The sequence below is a fragment of the Abrus precatorius genome, unplaced genomic scaffold (genome assembly GCF_003935025.1).
Source record: "Abrus precatorius isolate BTA unplaced genomic scaffold, Abrus_2018 Scaffold8, whole genome shotgun sequence".
NCBI classification, from domain to species: Eukaryota; Viridiplantae; Streptophyta; class Magnoliopsida; order Fabales; family Fabaceae; genus Abrus; species Abrus precatorius.
In genome coordinates, this window is record NW_020874428.1 from 25972429 (window position 1) to 25992587 (window position 20159).

The 20159-nt window shown below is 33.2% G+C and overlaps 3 protein-coding genes across 8 annotated transcripts; 2 read left to right on the top strand and 1 right to left on the bottom strand.

The window, feature by feature from the left end:
* Positions 1 to 429: 429 nt before the first annotated feature.
* On the top strand, positions 430 to 3531 carry LOC113874110 (transcription factor JUNGBRUNNEN 1). The gene is made up of 3 exons (XM_027512331.1): positions 430 to 679; positions 1179 to 1489; positions 2938 to 3531. The coding sequence occupies exons 1-3, from the start codon at positions 484 to 486 to the stop codon at positions 3349 to 3351; spliced, it is 921 nt and encodes a 306-aa protein (XP_027368132.1). The 5' UTR covers positions 430 to 483; the 3' UTR covers positions 3352 to 3531.
* Positions 3532 to 4125: 594 nt separating this feature from the next.
* On the bottom strand, positions 4126 to 9046 carry LOC113874107 (switch-associated protein 70). Of its 3 annotated transcripts, XM_027512325.1 has the most exons (11): positions 9010 to 9046; positions 8812 to 8905; positions 8622 to 8729; positions 8459 to 8520; positions 8284 to 8367; positions 8123 to 8154; positions 7759 to 7840; positions 6768 to 6996; positions 5539 to 5766; positions 5104 to 5396; positions 4126 to 4854 (listed from the first exon to the last, which is right to left on the bottom strand). In XM_027512325.1, exons 2-11 carry the CDS (start codon positions 8821 to 8823, stop codon positions 4512 to 4514), a joined length of 1473 nt encoding a protein of 490 aa, XP_027368126.1. In that variant the 5' UTR covers positions 8824 to 8905; positions 9010 to 9046; the 3' UTR covers positions 4126 to 4511. The 3 variants fall into 3 exon arrangements, with proteins under 3 accessions (XP_027368126.1, XP_027368125.1, XP_027368128.1); XM_027512324.1 differs by having other exon boundaries at positions 8812 to 9043; XM_027512327.1 differs by having other exon boundaries at positions 4159 to 4854; positions 8622 to 9043.
* Positions 9047 to 9867: 821 nt separating this feature from the next.
* Positions 9868 to 19439, top strand: LOC113874103 (anaphase-promoting complex subunit 5). Of its 4 annotated transcripts, XM_027512318.1 has the most exons (22): positions 9895 to 10220; positions 10428 to 10590; positions 10772 to 10893; positions 11426 to 11675; positions 11795 to 11972; positions 12081 to 12159; positions 12245 to 12330; positions 13205 to 13331; positions 13502 to 13534; positions 13775 to 14023; positions 14158 to 14235; positions 14330 to 14592; positions 14929 to 14988; positions 15133 to 15200; positions 15534 to 15639; positions 15736 to 15877; positions 16368 to 16466; positions 17130 to 17394; positions 17816 to 17883; positions 18514 to 18664; positions 19129 to 19210; positions 19278 to 19439. In XM_027512318.1, exons 1-21 carry the CDS (start codon positions 10050 to 10052, stop codon positions 19140 to 19142), a joined length of 2772 nt encoding a protein of 923 aa, XP_027368119.1. In that variant the 5' UTR covers positions 9895 to 10049; the 3' UTR covers positions 19143 to 19210; positions 19278 to 19439. The 4 variants fall into 4 exon arrangements, with proteins under 4 accessions (XP_027368120.1, XP_027368119.1, XP_027368121.1 ...); XM_027512319.1 differs by lacking the exons at positions 19129 to 19210; positions 19278 to 19439 and having other exon boundaries at positions 9868 to 10220; positions 18514 to 18775; XM_027512320.1 differs by lacking the exons at positions 19129 to 19210; positions 19278 to 19439 and having other exon boundaries at positions 10050 to 10220; positions 11426 to 11681; positions 11819 to 11972; positions 18514 to 18703.
* Positions 19440 to 20159: the final 720 nt, after the last annotated feature.

Consider the following 20159-nt stretch of genomic DNA (forward strand, 5'->3'; position numbering starts at 1 on the left):
CTTAAAAAATTATGTTCTTTGAAATCTCTTTTGACTTTTCCTTTATTAATTGCAAATATCTGTTCCGTTCCATCCATATGTGTATATAATAGTCAAAGTTTGTGCCCACTCTGGTAGACTTTCCTCAGTTGTTGCACTGAAAGCTAACATGGATTCAAAATTCTTCTCATTGGTAATTCACCTTCCTTGATTAATTAACCTTTGTCCTTTGGTGGCCTCATGAGGACCCTAAAAAAATCTATATGTATTTATCAGGTCAAAAACTTGTAAGCTTTAATTTGGAGCTCTTTGATTTTTAAGATATATATACATCTCATAATGGAAATGTTTGACTTGACTCCAGCAGCCAATATTCAATTTACACAATGAAACAAGAAAAAAAAAAGACAGAAAAAATAATATAAATATAAGGAAAGAGGAATATAATTTACACATTATAAGAAGCTTCCCAAGTTTGAGATACTCGAGTGTTAGAGACAAATAATGGATGTGGCCAAGTTACAAAACTCTGATGAGGACAAAAAAGAAGATGAAGTTGTGCTTCCTGGGTTTAGATTCCATCCAACTGATGAAGAGCTTGTTGGGTTTTATCTGAGGCGAAAGGTTGACAAAAAGCCTCTAAAAATTGAACTCATCAAACAGATTGACATCTACAAATATGATCCATGGGATCTTCCAAGTAAGATCTGCTTCCTCTTAATTTATATATGTTACATAAACATATTTACTTTTCTTGAGCTTGCTACGATTCATCATGTATATAATACAATAATCAAGGAATAATAGAGTGTTTGTTGAAAGCATATATATACTGTGTCGGAGAAAGTATCTGAATCCTTACTAAATTTTAATTATTATATCGATAACAAAGGACTAATATTAGATGGTTTTAGTTAATATTTAACATTTTGCAAAGTTTTTACATGAAGATCAAGAGCTTCCCCATAGTGTGTTATTCAATAAAATATATTGAAAAGGAAGACAAAGATTTGGTATGCGCGATATTCATGTATGTAATTGGTGTTTCAATTCTAGGCTAGTTAACTAGCTAGCTAGGTGGAACCCCACAAACCCCATTTTGATTTTTTATATATATTTTTCTGTATAATATAATATTTTATTCATGGTTTCTGTTCTCATGCCCTTTTATTTTCTATATGCTGGTAATGTAAATGAAGAAGTGAGTTCTGTGGGGGAGAAGGAATGGTATTTCTTTTGCATAAGAGGGAGAAAATACAGGAACAGCATAAGGCCTAATAGGGTTACAGGATCTGGATTTTGGAAAGCCACAGGGATTGACAAGCCTATATACTGTGTTAAAGAACCACATGAATGCATTGGCCTCAAGAAATCATTGGTCTATTACCGCGGAAGTGCTGGGAAAGGCACCAAAACTGATTGGATGATGCATGAGTTTCGCCTTCCACCCAATGGAAAAACTAGCAATAATAATCCACAAGCTAATGATGCCAATGATGTTCAAGAAGCTGTAAGTCAATTACATATGTTAGTCCTTGTTTCGTTATTTTTCCATTTACTATATTAATCTTATGAGATAGTGTCTTAAATTTCTTTTTATGTTGTCTGAAAAAGATGTATAAAATGTGAAAGTAAACCATCTAGAACCACTTTCAAAAAATCATAAAAAGACCATCTAGAACGGTATATACATAAACACAAAACATAGTCAAATGATTACAACAGTTTCTGAGATTCTGGATTAGAAGCTTGTTCATATTCAAAATGACCACAAATAAAAGAACTGTACGTTTGTTTATTCAAAAGTCAGAAGCACGCTTATTAGACCCCATGAAGAATTATACATCAAGATAGACAATCCAATTTATTTACTAAATAACCACTTCAGCTCGTCTGATAGGATGAATTAATTAAGGCTTAAGATTTGTGGACCTGAACTTATAGCAAACTTAAGGTAACATCTCCTTCACTTAATCATTTTATTACTACAAAATTAAAATATATACAAATAAAAATTTGACTCTGGGTCTCAAAAATTTTCCCGATAAATGACATGTACATACAAGAAAGACCTAAAAAATTTGGCTCAACATATGTGGCAGAATACGGGTTTTGCATGTCCTTAATTATAAGAAATTAAGTTTATAATATTTTCCGATTAACAAAAAAAAATTGTTATTTATGTGCCGGGAGTTTTTTTTTTAATAAAATAATAAGTTAAAATTCCTAAACTATCATTGGTAGTAGTTGAATAAATACAGTAAATTGACATAATACATAAACTTTTATAACATACATATATTGGTTGGTTTTAAATATTCATTATAAATCTAATTTGTGTTCGATGACATGTTTCTTAGGTCATTGTTCCGTCAGGCTACTTTGATTGAACTAAAGAGGATTTAAAAGTAAAGAAAGGAGGAAATAACGAAGATAGTAAAGCACTATTATTTAATCATATGTTATTAAACTAATATAAAAAAATATTATCATAAGACTTTTTTTTTTTAATAAAATTTTAGTTTTTCAATGATGTGTCTATACATCAATATATTTAATGATTGTGTAAAAGCCTTAATTGTGACAACATAGTGAATTAATTTATATTGGTTTCCCACTCAACTACACCAAACATTGATTGCAAAAAGGAAAAGAAAAACTATACAAAACATTGTATTAATTCAATTCAATTCACTTCCTTGCCTTGCTTATCAACACTCTTTACTTAAAGATGTGAGCATCATGGAAATTTATCCAATGGTTTATGTAACAATAAATCGCAACTTGTAAATGCCTCGAGGGTTTTGTGGTTCTCACTCAATCTTAAATAAATTGCATTTATTTCATCTTGCATCGTTTTGGCATTCAGTTAATGCGACCAAGTCAACAGAGTTGACTTAGACATTCTATTACCTTTTCTTTATGTCTTTGTTTCTATGTCTTTTATGGGGTTTGCAGGAAGTGTGGACACTATGCCGAATATTCAAACGAGTCCCATCTTACAAAAAATACACACCAAATTTGAAAGACTCAACACCACTGACAAGGCCAAACCCCACTAACTCTTCAAGTTCCAAAACATGCAGCTTAGAATCTGACAACAGCAAGCCGTACTTGACTTTCACAGACTCAACACTCATTCATCAAAGTGAAACCAGACCTGTTTTTGAAGAGAAGAACCACTTTTTTCTTGGTCAGTTAGGCAATGTTGTAGCTCAGGCTCCAACATCATTGTCTCACTCAAGTTTTTGGAATCAGAATATGGATGATGCATTTGAAAATGAGAACTGGGATGATCTCAGATCTGTGGTTCAGTTTGCCGTTGATCCATCTAAGGTTTATTATGATTGTAAAGAATTTAATAGATTTTAAGAGCATTTTTTATGCTTATACTACCATAACAGTTGCAACATGCATATCTCTCACCCTACTCTTTTATTGGGTTCAAGTGAGAAAGTTTGACAAAATACTTTGTATGAAGGGTTACAGTTTTGACATTATTCGTTGCATACTTTCTTACTATTCTTGAAATTACCATTACAGGATTCTACCTACTCCCTCAATCCCTCCGTTCATTTTTTATTTTCTCCAGTCCAATGATGTTCACTGATTTATGTAGCCAATCATGTTCTGTAGATTAAGAGTTATTTTGTAGTTTCGTAAGAAAAAAATAACAGAAACCAATATGTTTATTTTTTTATTTTACAGACAAGAAATATATTTATTTTGGTTTCTCTTGTAGTTTTTGTCGTTTTACATGCAGATAATCTTTCACCGTATTAGTGGAGCAGTGATTGTCAGTATTGCCGTCACCTGTAAATGTGTGCATTCACGAAAATACTGGAGCTGTGATTTCATAACAATGCAGTAGACACTTGATATCGTCTGTCGTTGCTTTCTAGTTATCTCAATGCAATCGGAGGTTGAGTAAAAGAAAAATAGTGTTCTTTCTATTTAATGTGATAAAAAACGAATGCTCAAATTAATTTCAATAATAAGCTTTTCACTAAAATGTGCCAAATTTACCTATGATACAGACATGCTCTTTTTTTTTTTTTTTTTGGTCAACAAACATGCTCTAAAATATAATATATAGACTGAGCATTGCTTGAGGAGAAGAGGAGAAAGGTTTGCAACAATTTCTAAAGAAAGTTACGGGCTCGCTTCAAAAAGATTTGTAAAACATTTGCGGGCTTTTTATAACCAGTCACCTCATGAATGTCTATGATCACATGGGCCTTCAGTTGAGTTTTTAAGTGGGACCAAAAATTAAGGGCCCCATTAGTTGATAAAATGTTACATATCACAGAAAATTATTCTGACCAAAGGAAAAAAGAAAATTCACGATGAGCTCGTTGTATTACATTTACATCAGAAAAAAGGTACTCACTTTCAGGGCAGGTCATAACACAGCTTGATTAGGCAACTGATAACTTGTGAACAATTAAGGCTTACACGCTCATCCAACAAAATGGTATAATTACATTGCCTTAAGTTGAAATTTTGTCTGCGTTGTATACTTGTGGATAACATCAGGGCTGATGGAAAGAGTTTGCTCCTTGTTCATGATGATGATTGGTACCTGGTTGGCTAACCACAGGAATATCCAAGCTGCTTCCATCAGTTTCGGGTGCTACTTCCCTTACATCAGCTATCCTTGCCTCTGTTGCCTGAATATCACTCCATTCATTGTCCCCAACCGGCTGAATGTTCACCTGATCAGTAGCCATGTGGACTACATTCTCTGCAGGGACAGGGATAGCTCTAGAAACACTTAGGCATGCTTTATCCACATTCTCTTCTGTGGGGTCAACATGCTTTGTATCTGAGCATGACTCTGTCTTCTCAAAAACCTGAGTTGTATCAATGTGTTGCCTGTTAACAAAAAAACTATCTAGTATGTCAATTTTGTTTTTATGACAGCTCCACATTTCATAGCTGTCGTTCGTAGTTAACCTCAAAGAACTCAAGACAAATAAACCATTGAAAGTTTCCTTCCTTTTCCCTGTTTCACTCAGTATTGATATGCAATATTTTTATCTTTATGTTTAGGCGGGAAAAGAAATGTAAAGTAGTCACCAAATCTAATTAACAAAATAAAATGCAAGGGCTAAAGAAATAGACCTTTGAAGTTGGGCTTTTAGTACGTTCACATATGCGAGAAGCTCTTGCTTCTCTTTTATTGCCGCAGATTCTCTCTGTAAAGCCTCCCTTGTCCTAGTTTCAGCATTTGCTTCCGCAACCCTAACCTTCTCTTCTGCTCTTACCACAGCCGCTTCTAAGATCACATCATGCTCTCTAGCTTTTGCCAGTTCAGTACGCCACATATTTGCTTCCTGAATAGCAGCATCTCTCTGCCTGGTTAACTGCTCTCTTTCTTTACTTAAGCCAAGTATCTTTTCTTCAGCCACTTTTAGCTAAAACAATTTAAGAACATTTCATTGCAAGTAGTACCCATAATAATAGCTAAGGGTTCATTGTCAAAAACAGTTTACCAAGAATCGCTCGAATTTCCATCAACCAAAAAATATTTTCAAATCAACCAGTATAATTGCATACCTTCTGTGCAAACAACTCTTGCTGCTTGTCAGAATCTATCTTTAAACGCTCAATTTCTGCACAAGCAATTCTCCGTTGGTCATCCATAGTATAAGCAGCAGATGCTGCTGCCTCAGCAGCTTCAGCAGTCTCAGATAGTTTATCTGCTATATCTTTGATAGTTGAATCACGTGCTCGGAGGTCTCGTGCCAAATTCTGTAGCTCCTCATCCTTTACTCTAAGTGTTTCCTGTAGAGTAGAGTAGCATCCTTAGAACCAAATCCAAAGAAATAAAGAACAACAAAGGCCCAAGAAGACAAAAAATACCCACATACAAATATTCTGTCAGATTAAAGAACAACCTTTCCCTACTTATATCCACCATCCTCATAGAATCGTCCTTATCATAATTCAATTTCAACCATAGCATTCAACCATTATTTGACGCATTATATTTTAAAAGTATGATAATTAAATTCATAACATCACAAAATTCTTAAGATTTATTTCTAAGAATCTTCTAGCTAGTAATTATCTAATTAAGGGGGTGTTTGGCTAAGTTTGAAAAAAAAAAAAAACACTTATATGATAACTTTTTATTTTAGCTTCTCAGAAATCAAAATAGTACAGAAACTTTTTTTTAGCTTTTGCTTATTTTAAAAACGATAATTGAAGTTTTGATTCCTGTTTGTGACACTCATATTTAATCTAGTTCCCACACATAACAGTTTTTAAATCATTCTACAGAAATGTATTAGTACTTTTAGCAAAATAATGATAAATATAGCAAACTAACGGTAATCTAGCAAACTTAACATGATTCCGTTTATTGTATTTTTCTAAGACTCCAATTTTCATTATAGCCTACTATTGATGCTTAAGTGTGAGTGCAAAGACCGTAGCTGCTACCATGTACAACCCTACCTGCCCACTTTTCGTCATTAACATTTTGTTTATTATTATTAACAATAATTAACCCATATCCTTCTTCCCTCTCTTAAGCCCCCAATCAATGATGAACCTAAGAGGCTAAGGGTTGATTCCAGGATGCAGGAAGCAATTGGCCTAATTCAAAAAGATTTTTAGAAAGTGTAACCCAAGCCACACAACAAGCAGAATAAAATCAAGGTATATCAAGACTATAGAAAAACAAAGAGAAAAAAACTTAAGGACTATAGAAAAAAACTTATCACAAATGCTGAAAACCTGGAGCATAAAGAAAGATAGAATAAACCAGAGCTAGACTGTACCTTCATGATTGTTAAATCATCCATAGGACCATCACTAGTCTTATTATTCATCATTCCCAGAGCATTTCGCAAGGAAATCTGCATTGCTGCTTCAATTTCTTTTGAACATTCCAAGGCTGTTGAGTTGGCTGCAGCAACAACTGTTGCAACAGTTCCTAATTTTGTAGAACCATTCCCACTTAAGGAATTCACAGCTTCTTTATGGGCTTTTAGGACCAACTGAGTGGCACTAATGTCAGATGATAAAATAAATCAGACAAGGAAATAATTACGGACAATTAGACATTCAAATCAGAATAGCAATGGTCCAGTAATCATTCAAATCAATTAACTGTAGTAGAAATCAAGAGTACCAAACAAAATAATAATACAACAACAACAATCAAGTCTTATCCCATTAGGTGAGGTTGCTATATAGATTATACGACACCATTGAGTTCAATAAAAAATCAAATTTCAGAATCTAGTTAATCGAAAGGTCTCTTTTAATAATTTCGTTTAAAGTTCTTTTGAGTATTCCTCAACTTCTTTTTATTGGACTAAGAGTCATGCAATCCACTAATAATACAAGAAACACAAACATAATAAGCTGAACTAAGTATTAAATTAGTATTCTACAGGTCCCTTTTTCCAAGCGAAGGCCTTTTCCCATGAAAATAAAACACTGTTCAAAAGAGTTAAAAATCACGAAGAGAAGATACCACAGTCAAGGATCTCCAATAATTTAAAACACGAAAAAGAAGTGTGACTTTCAAAAAACAGTAAAACTCTAAACAGATGTATTAGTACTTTAGGTTCAAGAAGGCATTATTACATTTGCAAGGTAACCGCTTTATACATCTTATAAATTTATTCTTTCTAAATACAAAAGCATTTTAACATGCATAAAATATATTTAACAAAAACATTAAATGAGAAGGATAAGATAGCAAGAAATTGGCCCAGAGAAAGAGGAAAAAGGGAGAAGAAAGTGTGAGATTATAGAACTTACTGTAAAGTTGACACCCATGCTCTAGCTGCACCTGGAGTCTCGGCACAGAGGAAGTAATCCTTTTTCTGTGGTGTCCCAATATCTAAAAGAGACAGTTAAGGTAACAAGCAGAGCAATTTTCATCCATTTGTGAGCAATTGACAATCCATTAGTACTAAAAGCAATAACAGCTTTGCTATAGAGTACGAATTTATTGCACTAACTTTAACGAAAGAATGCATAACCAATCAAAGCCATTGATCGAATTTAACATGGAAACATGAATATTTCATCAACAGCAATAGTTCATTCGATGAAATTTTCGTGTGGAAGCTTTCATACCATTTATCATTTTCAAAGCAATAAATATAACAAAAAAGGATACAAAAGCAGCACCCGTCATACTTAGGAAGCCCACTGGAACACACAGAAATAAAGCCACACCATGTCAAATGACCATAAAAAGCAAAACTCATCCAACAGAATTTCTTTAATCATATCTACAAACAAGGCAAAACATGCTTAACTCAAAATCACAATTCTTACTGAAAATTCACTGGAGATACAGTTATGGTGCTATTTGCATCAAATATAATCGTTCCTTTAACAGCTGGTTCATTTCTCCTTATCCTAAAGCAATAAAAAACAACACAGAAAATTAGTAACGAAACTAATTTCCCCCACACAAAAAAAAAACCATTACCAATACATAAACACCTACTTGTATTCCATTCTCCCCGTTGTTGGATCCAAAATCACCCAACGCTCGTTCCATTTTCTCAGCTGTGAACACAAAACGAAATTCACACGTCAAATTGGAAAAGTGTAATAAAAGTGGAAATTGGAGGTAAATCGGTGAAAAAAAAGAAAGAAGAATGAAATACGGTTTCAGATCTCTTGAGAAGTGGTCCCTGCAACAAATTTCGACCAGAAGCGGAAGCTAGTTGGCGCTTGATCTTCTCCAAGCTGTTCTCAGTGGTTTCTGCAGCTCGCTGAATCATTATCATTGCAATTCAGTTCAGTATTTGAAAAACACGAAGATAGATGAAGAGAGAGTGATGATCGACGAGTTACCGGAGAAGCCATGAGCGTAGATCAAGACTTGTCGGAAACTCTACCCAACACCCAAGGGTTTTTGTTTTCGCTGATATTCTCCAGATTTGCGTTCCTAAGAATAATATGATATAATATTAATACTAATTGAAAGAAAATTTGTTTTCGAAAATTGAAGTATTTAATGTGAAAGACTGGTTGGTAATTTGGTACGCTGACTTGCAGTTCAGTCGATAGATTAGCTGACTACCATCGTAATATTATTAAGTGTGTGTTCAAAACTTCTTTATAATTTATAGCATTAAAATAAATCTATATTTCAAGTTCATTTAAATGTAGTCTAAATTATTAAATTTTTGTTTGATTTTTAAAACTTTTTTTTTGCAGGAATATTTTTTTTTGCTAAGTCAAAAAAGTTGTTAAATTAGAATATTAATTAACCAATTCTAAATTTTCAGTGAAAAATACAAAAATATTATTTTTTAAAAAGATAAATTTGAAACGTATGCGAAAAAAATATTTTAACAAGATATTTATGGATAATTCCATTGTGATGGACAAAATTAAGCATCTATCTAAGACCTTAAACTTGATATATACTGTTATCATCGTACCATTTCATAGGCATTGCTACAAAGCGAGTGTTTTGAGCTTAGATATCGATGAATTGGATCAATTTAATTGCAACTGATATTTTGTTGGCCCAATCTAGCCTTTTATAAGTTATGGACCATCATGACAAAAAAAAAAAAAAAACTTTTTATTTAAACAAAACATACTCTTTATAATTATATTTTTTATTTTACGGATCAAAATTAAAAATCAAGCAGCATATTCATTTTTTTAATCCAATAACTCATATTTTGTTAGTTTTGTCTCAAAAAATAAAGATTAAAATTTAATGTGTAAAGATAAAATTGACGAAACGAGGAGTGTAATACAGTTTTAGAAACAATAAGCACTTGTTTTGAAAAATTTTAAAAAACATCTAACCACATATTAAAATTAAAAATAATAATAGCACCATACCCTATTTATTTATTTATTTAATAAATACATATTTATCAATTTTGAATTAAAAACACAGTTCGCGGTTTTTCATTTACAGAAAGCAAAATTCGAACCCTAAACAAACCTCGACTTACAGTTGCAGTGATCGACGATGAGTTTCATCTTTCCTTCCCTTAACTAATTACTCACTACGAAAGTTGTATTTGATGCACGCATTTTGTCATACAGAAAGTAGGCATAGATAATCGATGAGTGGGATATTGAAACAGGGAGGTGCATTTGCAATCACTCCGCACAAAGTTTCACTGTGCATTCTCCTCAAGATCTATGCTCCACCAGCTCACATATCTGTTCCTTTCCCTTTCTCTTCCGTTGTTCAGCACAATCGCCTTGGCTTGTTCTTGTTATCTCTCACCAAGGTCTGCTGTTTCTGTTTTCTTCTTCCTAAACGTGGATAATGCAAATATCATTTCAAATTTTTCTCAGTTTTTTACTGTGATTTGGTTTTGAATTTATCGCATTCTGGGAGAGTTTTTGTGTTAGTTGTTGAGCTATACTCGTTTTTGTTGCTTAAGACCGGTCATATATTTGTTGTATTGAAATTCAAAACATTGTTAATTATGCAGTCCTGCGATGATATCGTTGAGCCAAAGTTGGATGAACTCATCCATCAATTGAGGATGATGAGCCAAAACTGGGAAGCCTCCTGGGTTATTGATCAGTTGATGAGTAGATTATCATCTCTGTCGTCACCTGATGATTTGTTTAATTTTTTCAGTGATATAAGAGGTGAGTTATCAACTTTAATATTACTATTCTAGTCTTTGACCCTTCATTTTGTTTTACATGTTTTGTCTATTTTGATTCCTGCTTCTATCTTTTTATTTTACTTGTGAGTTACTGCACAGGTGCATATTGCTTATTCATTGGACTGAATTTTTATCTTTAATGATATTACAATGTGGTTCAGGAATACTTGGGGGTCCTGATTCAGGAGCCGTTGAAGATGACCAGGTTATTTTGGACATGAACAGTAACCTGGGGATATTTCTTCGGCGTTGTGTACTTGCTTTTAATTTGCTATCATTTGAGGTATGATGTTTAACTCATTCTTTATGATGGTTTAATTTGTTCCTTGTTTGCTGGAATATTATTTTATCACTGTCCATGTTAATAAAAGTGGAAGGATGTGAAGTTGTTTTCTTTTTTGAGACTCCATAATGTAGCTAGGTGCTTCTAACAGAGTTTTGAACTCTACATTCTTTGCCTTTCAATGAGTTTACATTGATATTACTAAAATCCATGGAGCTCAATAGCTGATGTCCTTTGTTTTCATGATGGGCAAGTTGTATTAGAAGTTTTTAATATACAATTTTGTGTTCCTTGTGAAAATATTTTTTGCTTTCTCTTCCTCATATGCTTAGTTTGTGTACATTTTTTACTTTTCTTCTTTAGAATGAAATTGGTTTATAAATAAGGTTTTGGTCTCTAAAAAATCCTTGATTTCCCCTTTCTGTGCCTCATTTTTTTATTTTTTTCATACAAGTCCCCTAAAAATCATTTTTCATTCCCACATTGCGTAGATTATCATCCTTGTATCATAACTTTTAATTTGAATGACCAGGGTTTATGCCATCTCTTGACAAACATAGGGATCTATTGTAAAGAAGAATTCTCAAATTGTCCTCCTTATGAAGAACATAGTTTAGATGATTCTAGTAGTAATCTGGAGACATATTCAGAATATGAGAACATGGACCTGGAGAACTTTGTCTATGAAAAGGTTTCCGAAGAAATTGAAGCAAGAAAGGAAGCTAGTGAAAGTGTTCCTTTCCACCTTCATACATCAAACACACTTCTGAGTTTAGTTGATGGTATAAGTATCTAACTTCGCTTATGAGTTTGTATGTTTATGGCTTTGCTCTGGGACACACTGTTTAACAGTGACACAATGATATAACTTCACTGACAATGTTGGAACTCACATGCACAGATATTGATGTGCCTGCTGATTCAGTATCCAAACAGAGTGAGAAAGTTAGAGTAGCTAGTCCTTATGGAGACCTTCCAAGTAACATGCTGCGAGACGTAGATTCCAGTGGGGCAGTATTTCTGCGCACAAATTGGCAGGTACAAGGTTACTTACAAGAGCAAGCTGATACCATTGAAAAGTAAGCACCTTGCAAACCTGGAACTTCCCTGATTTTTTATTTTATTTTATTTACAATGAACTTGTGCATTGCAGTTATATAAATTTTCAAGTTTTATTCATATTGCAGGAATGGTAGTGCTGTCTCTTTCAATGGATTTGAAATTATTCTACGGCAGCTACAAAAGTTGGCACCTGAACTGCATCGGGTAAGGTTATTGGATTTTTTTAATTCTATTCATTCATTTTTCCCTATTAAAGTTTGCAGTCATTTTGACTTTCACTTCCATCCAGGTTCACTTTTTGAGCTACTTGAATGGTCTTTCTCATGATGATTATATTACTGCTTTGGAGAATCTTCATTGCTATTTTGATTACAGGTAATTCAACTGTTATTTTTTTATTCAATCTCTCTAACAGCATTGGTCAATGCTTGGATTCATTTGTTGACTAACTACATATAAAGCAAGTGGAAAGAATCACTGATTTGTGCCTGTACATCATCAATGGAAATTAATTTCTATCTCAATAACAACAATTGAATGCCACCCAACAAAATAGTTGACACCATCCTGTTGCTTTTGTCTGTTGCATACTTGTATGATACCAAAGGCCATTGTCATTTACCGGCATTCTACTCTTTTTTCTATAATAATGTCTGTTTTTCTTCAGCTTCACTTTGGAATTAAAGTTGTCAATTTACTTATTGCAAATTCAATTATGAATTCTTGTTATCGGACACCCTATGATGAATTTTCAGTTTATTAAAATATTGCCCTAGATGTGTGTGATCACAACTCTATGTTGACACTATGTCTACATGATTTATGATGCCTAGTAATCAATCTACAGTAAACTGCCACAGAGGAAGAGCACCGAGTGGGCTAAAGGATCAAAGCAAATAAATCACCCAAAAAATGAATTTTTGCTAAAAACTTCAATTAACCTGCTATTAAATAAATTCTGTTTCTTGGTGGTATTCCACATGGTGCTGGGGCTCCTCCATTTTTTTAATGCTTCCAATACTAAATTTTTTTATGTTATGATTGTCAAAACTTAGAATCTCTGTAGGTGCAGTTGTAAAGTTTTTCCTTCTTCATCTATTCTATAGTTTTTGTCTTTTGCTCTGAATTATAGATCTTGTAAGTTGTAACTATATTTCTTGTGCACAAATACCCTCACGTATTGAGTGATTAATAGTCAATAAAATTAAAGTGTAACATCTGAACTTATTTGTTATTTGTTGGTCAAAAGTGCAGGGATGGAAGGATTTGATTTTGTTCCTCCAGTTGGTGGTAATAGCTTTGGAAGATATGAAATTGGATTATTATGTTTGGGAATGATGCATTTTCACTTTGGGCATCCAAAGTTGGCTTTAGAGGTAAGTTTTATGAGCATTTTGATTTTGATACATGCTCCACATTTTGACCTTTTCCTAGTTCTCAAGGCTTCTAGTATTTGTATTGTTTTGTTCTCAGCTAGTGATTAAGCCAATTTTTCTACTATGCATTAGTTTTTGCTACCACACTTATATTTGTTTGTTATGTTTAGGTTTTGACAGAGGCAGTTCGTGTTTCTCAGCAGGTAATCATGTTGAAATAAGTTTTGTAATTCAATAGAATTGCCAACTTCTGTTCACCAATTAGTGCAAAACGTAAGCTGACAGCAAATGTTGCCTTAAAGTATACGTGCTATGCCACTAGGGTAGGGATACATGGCAAACTAAATGTTATTAGCGCATGTTGCCATTTAAACCCAAATCTATCTTCCTGATATATTAGTTGTATGTTTTGCAGTAAAGACTGACAATTTTCATTTGTGCAGCAAAGTAATGATTCCTGTCTTGCATATACTTTAGCAGCTATCTCAAACTTGCTGTTTGAAAATGGTATCTCAAGTACAGCTGGGACACTAGGATCATCATACTCTCCTTTTACAAGTATAGGCATTTCACTCTCTGTTCAGCAACAATTATTTGTTCTCTTGAGAGGTTCTTTAAAAAGAGCAGAAAGTTTAAAGTTAAAACGGTTGGTGGCTTCCAATCATCTGGCAATGGCCAAATTTGATTTAACGGTAATGAGATTTTCTGATTACATTAAACATTCTCTTTATACTGCTAGTAATTTTTCTTTATGAAACTATACATAAAGCATGTCCTTTGAATTTTTCCCATGCCATTTTACATCATGGTAGTATCTTCATTGCAGCATGTTCAGAGGCCATTGCTATCATTTGGTCCAAAAACTTCTATGAAGCTCAGTACATGCCCGGTTAATGTTTGCAAGGTAATATAAATCTTTGTGATTATTCTTTGGTTGGTGATAGTTTCAGAGCAAGAGAATTAAATTATTAATCTATTTTCTTCTTGTGTGTTGGTAGGAACTCAGGTTGAGTTCTCATCTGATTAGTGATTTTAGCTCTGAAAGTTCTTCAATGACAATTGATGGTGCCTTTAGCACAGCTTGGCTTAGGAATTTGCAGAAGCCAATGGGTTCACTCATTTTGTGTCAAGAGAGTGGATCCAGTAACAGTTCTAATGTTTCCCAATTTATTGCGCAACCAACATCAATTCCTGGATCTGTGTTGCAAGTATTGGGTTCATCTTATCTACTTCGTGCAACTGCATGGGAGTTATATGGAAGGTAAAATTGCTATTTGTGTTGAGATATGTTTGTATGAACTAAGGTTGCACTTGCACGTATTATTAATTTATCTTTCTTCAGGAAATTGCCAGTAAACAGGGTATAGTTGATTAAAGTTTCATTACTTTAAGGCTAACCTATTGATAAAAGAAAAAAAAAGGATCTTGCTGTAACAAGCTAGCATTGCTTTGCTTCAAATTTTTTTTCTTTTCTGTTTATAAATTGAGAGGCTAACTGTATCTGGATTTTCATCTATATATGGATGTTCTATTATGGTAAAACCTGAGAGATAAGTGATATTTAACAATCTGATTTTGTTTTTTCAATTGTCATCAGCTCACCCCTGTCTCGCATAAATGCACTGGTGCATGCAACTTGCTTTCTTGATGCATCAAGGTAGCTTCTGAACCGAATGTATTACAGAGATCACATTCCAAGTTGCTGATTCACATCACCTTTGTTTATTATAAAAAGCAATGTATCACCACCATTTTGTTAATTTTTTTTGTCTTGCATTAACTTTGTGCTTGGTTACCCCAGCTCATCAGATGCAGCATTAGCATATGTAAAGCTCATTCAACATTTAGCAGTATTTAAAGGATACAAAGGTTAGATTGGTTGCATACTATTTAATAGAACGCCACCCTTTTTTAAATATATTGGATGGTATTGTTTTCACATTTGCATTTGTTTTATTTTGTTTGTGTATATTTGCTGATAGTTTGTAAGTCACCAGAGTAACTGTCTATGAGTAATGATATGATAAACTCAACTTGATAGTAATTTTTTTCTGTGCAATTTGCCTTTTTTAATACATAGGGTCTTTTTTTTTCCTGCATTATCAATGTAAATAGATGGTAAAATGTTTCCTATTATATATACAATTTTCTTTTCTTATCTTTTTTCTCCTTATTGTTTTGTGATTTTTCTTGTGTTTCTAGAGACCTTTTCTGCCCTTAAAATAGCAGAAGAGAAATTTTTATCTGTCTCAAAATCACAAATCTTAATGCTAAAGTTGCAGTTGCTTCATGAGCATGCTTTACATCGGTAAGTGGCCTAGTTCATTAGTTGTATTAAGAATCTTTAAATCTGTTGGTAGCTGAGATTTAAGCATGAATAATAACTTAATTAAGCATCATATAGTGGACAATTAAAGCAAGCCCAGAAACTGTGTGATGAACTTGGTGTTTTGGTATCACAAGTAACGGGTGTAGATATGGAGTTAAAGACAGAAGCAAGCCTTCGCCATGCTCGTACATTACTTGCTGCAAATCAATTTCGAGAGGTTTGTTCCTTCTTCTTCTATGTAAAAAAATTAACTTTATACCAAAAGTTAATCACATGCTATTCACAGTTTGATTCTTAATTGTGTAATGCATATGTAGTAGTGTTTTTTCATAGGAAACAAGGGATCATACTTTTTAAATATTTATGTTTTAAAATAGTCTTTGTAGTATATTATTTGACAATAAGGCTTTATGAGGCTTGAACTGGGACTATTATCTGAATCTAAGGTCTGAGCAAAACTTATTTACTGAATATAGTCCTTTACTTACGTGGCATTCATGTATTCCAATATTATTGAACCTTGATTGTTGTGTATCAAAGTAGAGTTTGTGGAGATCTTAGCTGCTTAGCCTAATAATGAGAAGAAAAAAAAAGATGAAATCAATCATTGTTAACTAGTGCTAATAGGAGAGCAATAAAAAAATTATTGTTTTTTAAATCTATATAGACTGTGTTTAGTTTTCATATAATGATTTTGTTTTTTCCAGGCAGCTTCTGTGGCACACTCCTTATTCTGCACGTGCTACAAATACAATCTTCAAGTTGAGAATGCTTCAGTCCTCCTTTTACTTGCTGAGATTCACAAAGTATGTTATCACATTTTCTGACGCACTTGGTAGTTCATGTAGCTTGGATCATCAAGCTACCTTTTTTTTGTTTTAATAGTAATAAGTCTGGATTAAGCTACTTTTTTTTGTTTTAACAATAAAAAGTCTGGATCAAGCTATTTTTGTTGTTGTTAGCTTTCTTTCGGATAACTTGTTATATAATTTCATATTGCTGATGAGTTATAATTTATTGTCAAAAGACATCTCTCCAATTCATCATGGAGAAAATAAAAATTGATTACTAATCAGAAATAGTACAGTCTAGGCCAGCCTCTTCAAGATGAAAGGGAAATCAGTTGGAAAAATTTGAAAATGAAAAGAAGAATAAGGTTGTAAGAGATTTAGAAGGCACAGTTTTGTGTGGATAATGTTTTTCTATGCCTGCATATAAGCATTCATCAGCATCACTTTTTATTCAAGGAAAATATTTGTCATGAGTTATGGCTGTGAATATTTTTATTCTATTTTGATTTAACTCTTTGATGATCATTTTTTTTTTCTTTTCTTTTTGATGCGTAATCTATTAATTCATTGTAATTACTTACAGTATACTACACTGTTCCAGCCTATCAACTTTCATATTATTGTGTGTTCTCTACTGTTTGTTTATTCTTAAAGCTTTCGTTTATTTGTTTCTATCAGAAATCAGGCAATGCGGTTCTAGGTCTTCCATATGCTTTAGCTAGCCTCTCATTTTGCCTATCATTTAACTTGGACCTTCTAAAAGCCTCAGCTACTCTTACTCTAGCTGAGCTATGGCTCTCTCTTGGATCAAGCCACGCAACAAGGGCTCTAAACCTAATTCATGGAGCTTTCCCAATGATTCTTGGTCATGGTGGTTTGGAACTCCGCTCACGTGCCTATATTGTTGAAGCAAAATGCTATCTGTGTGATTCAAACTTCAACGGTATGTCACTGCAGAGGGACGGTGTTAAGACTGTTCAAGTTTGTTGTTGTCTACATATATGTAAACACATGTTTTTGCAAGCATTTTCATACCAATAGCTGAAATTCTGATTCTGCAAATGATAATAACCAAAGAGGGAGAAAATTATGCAAAAACTCCATAACATGGTTTGTCAAATGTATTGAATGCTGAAATTGTTGCCAGACAGTTTGGATAAATGTTGAAAAGGTCCAATCTCTGACTTTTTTCTTATAAGAAGCTTTTTAAATAATGTTGTGTTTGTGATTATAATTTTCTCCAAGTTTCCCCTTATTTTCCCCCCCGCAGGAAAGTTTTATTTTTTCTGAGGGGTTTAATCTTATTCTTTCTCCCCAAAGGCTTTAACTAAACCTTCCTTTGCTGATTTGAATTTCTATTTCAGTCTTTGAGGATTATAAGATTGTGATTGATTCGCTGAGACAAGCATCTGAAGAACTTCAACTTTTGGAGGTAAACAATCTTCTGTGTTTTAATCCTGTGTGTAAATTTCCGTTGATCCTTCTTCATTTGTAAGCCAAGAGGCAGCATGTGTGTTTCTCGTCAAATTTTCACTTGAATACATGTGGTAATAAGCACCGTATGCATGTCTGTTGATGTGTAAATGGAACCTAAAGTTATTCATGCTTTAGTAGGAGTGACTGTTACAATGATTTTACAGTAGAGATAAATGTTTTTTAATTGATTTTCTGGGCATCTGACATGCAAGATTTATGGTGTTATGTTGAAAGCTCGATAGTAAAATTTTCCCGAGTAAAGTTGACCTATTTAAAACATTATTTTCCTGTACCACCTCATCTTAAACAACCCTCAATAAGATAACATCCAGACCTGTTTCGATTGCATTTAGTTTAAGACTTGATTTTCTTGTCCTAAGTGAACATTGAAACTGATCAATTAAAAAATATTTCATACTCCCAGTCAAAATCACCATAATTTCCAAGTCTTCAGTACTAATTGGTTACTGCTCCTTTACTTGACGAGCATCTTTCTTTTATTTACATAGTGCTATTTTTCCCGCACCAATAGTACTTAGAGTTGATTGTGGTCTTTATGAGGTTTTACATCTTGCGCGCTCTGCAGTTTCATGAGTTGGCGGCTGAGGCTTTCTATCTGATGGCCATGGTATATGACAAACTGGGGCAATTAGAAGAAAGAGAAGAAGCTGCAGCTTCATTTAGGAAACATATTTTGGCTCTCAACAACCCCCAAGATGAGGATGATCCTCTTGTTAGTATGTTTTGATTGTTCTGGATACCCAATTTTATTTATAAAAGCCTACCAAATTATGTACGATACTGACCTTTTTACACTGATCGTCTGTAATTACCATTCAGTAGTTGTTTATAGCTTCAGTTGTTTTGTGGCACTTTTTATAATATATGGGAAAAAATAGAAAAAATTACTAAAAAATGAGAAATTTTCAAAAATCATCACTGAAAAACTGTTGGTGCAGAAAATGTCATTAACAATTATTTTTTTTAAAGTTTTTTTAAAAAAATGTCATTGATAATTTTTTATTTTTTATAATTTTAAAAAATATTTTATGATTTTTACTTGTTTCTTTTTTGAATCTCACTATTTGTACTTGGTGCTTTAAATTTTATAATTTCGTAATGTTTTCAAAAATCTCATTTTTTAATATATATTAATTTTAGATATGATGTACGGATAATAAAAACCTCCTTTTGTTTCCAGTTGGAGCCCTTTGATGTTAGACAGTGAATAAGTAACCAAGATGTACGGTTTTCAGTTAATGAACGGACTGATAAAAAGTTAGGTAATGATGCTTGGACATGACAAATTCTCAGAAGTGTTTTCGTTTATTACTAACACTTTCTTAACAGTAAACTGCAGGTCTCCATGCTATACAGGACTCTTTAAATCGGTTCAGTTTTAAAGTTTCGGTCTTGTGGTCTTGGAAATTTTTTGGTTTCGTTTCCTGAATTCAGCTTTCCATTATGATCTTACAAAGATTTAATGAAAAATAAATAAACAAAATTACTAGGATCTATTTATTTGTCATTGATTTTTTTTTAAAAATGTTAAAAAAAATCTGCAGTCATGGATTAATTAAACAGCTAACCTATCATTTCATGCAGCTCTCGTATGAATTATAAATGAAACATGGCCCCAAAGTTTGAACGTTGGCCTACCATATAACCGCTTGTCACTTTCGGGTAAGTTACTTAAACATCCTATCTCGTTAATCCCATCTTCCTATCTAAACACCTAACAGGTTGGGTCCAATATTGCTCTTCTAACAAAATACAAGATTATCTTTAAGTCTTTAATCTTGATCTCATGATATGTTTTAACTAGTTTACTTTAATAGGTTAATATTAATCAATTCATATTTTATTTACTTGTCATGGAAGTAACTTGAAGGTTTGCTATGAAGTTTTTTCTCCCACCAATCCTTTTAAGATTGACTCAAGCAATGAAAAACTAAAGATAAAAATAACGACGTATGAAATAATATGAATGTGGAGGAAGCGTGAGGATAAACGCGAGACACGGTGTCAGCGGCGGAGAGTCCAATTCAACTTCACGACCAGATTTGGTTGACGGAGGAATTTGTCTTTTACGTTGGATACATGCAACACTTGCAGATTCACCATCGAATGAAACAAACAGAACATCAAAGTACAGGTTCACCAGAGCCAAATTGGGTAAACCAAATCGACCCCTTATGGTTTAAAATTTAGAATTAATTTAATAAAACTAGT

Excerpts from the sequence above, each read along its gene's own strand:
- LOC113874107 (XM_027512327.1), bottom strand. The coding sequence starts at position 8,744 with ATGATAATGATTCAGCGAGCTGCAGAAACCACTGAGAACAGCTTGGAG. Across the intron at positions 6,997-7,758 it reads GCATGGGTGTCAACTTTACA|TGCCACTCAGTTGGTCCTAA; the intron begins GTAAGTTCTATA and ends ATCTGACATTAG. Across the intron at positions 5,767-6,767 it reads ATGATTTAACAATCATGAAG|GAAACACTTAGAGTAAAGGA; the intron begins GTACAGTCTAGC and ends TCTACTCTACAG.
- LOC113874103 (XM_027512318.1), top strand. The coding sequence starts at position 10,050 with ATGAGTGGGATATTGAAACAGGGAGGTGCATTTGCAATCACTCCGCAC. Across the intron at positions 12,160-12,244 it reads TGGCACCTGAACTGCATCGG|GTTCACTTTTTGAGCTACTT; the intron begins GTAAGGTTATTG and ends ACTTCCATCCAG. Across the intron at positions 17,884-18,513 it reads AAGAACTTCAACTTTTGGAG|TTTCATGAGTTGGCGGCTGA; the intron begins GTAAACAATCTT and ends CGCGCTCTGCAG.
- LOC113874110 (XM_027512331.1), top strand. The coding sequence starts at position 484 with ATGGATGTGGCCAAGTTACAAAACTCTGATGAGGACAAAAAAGAAGAT. Across the intron at positions 680-1,178 it reads TGATCCATGGGATCTTCCAA|AAGTGAGTTCTGTGGGGGAG; the intron begins GTAAGATCTGCT and ends ATGTAAATGAAG. Across the intron at positions 1,490-2,937 it reads CCAATGATGTTCAAGAAGCT|GAAGTGTGGACACTATGCCG; the intron begins GTAAGTCAATTA and ends TGGGGTTTGCAG.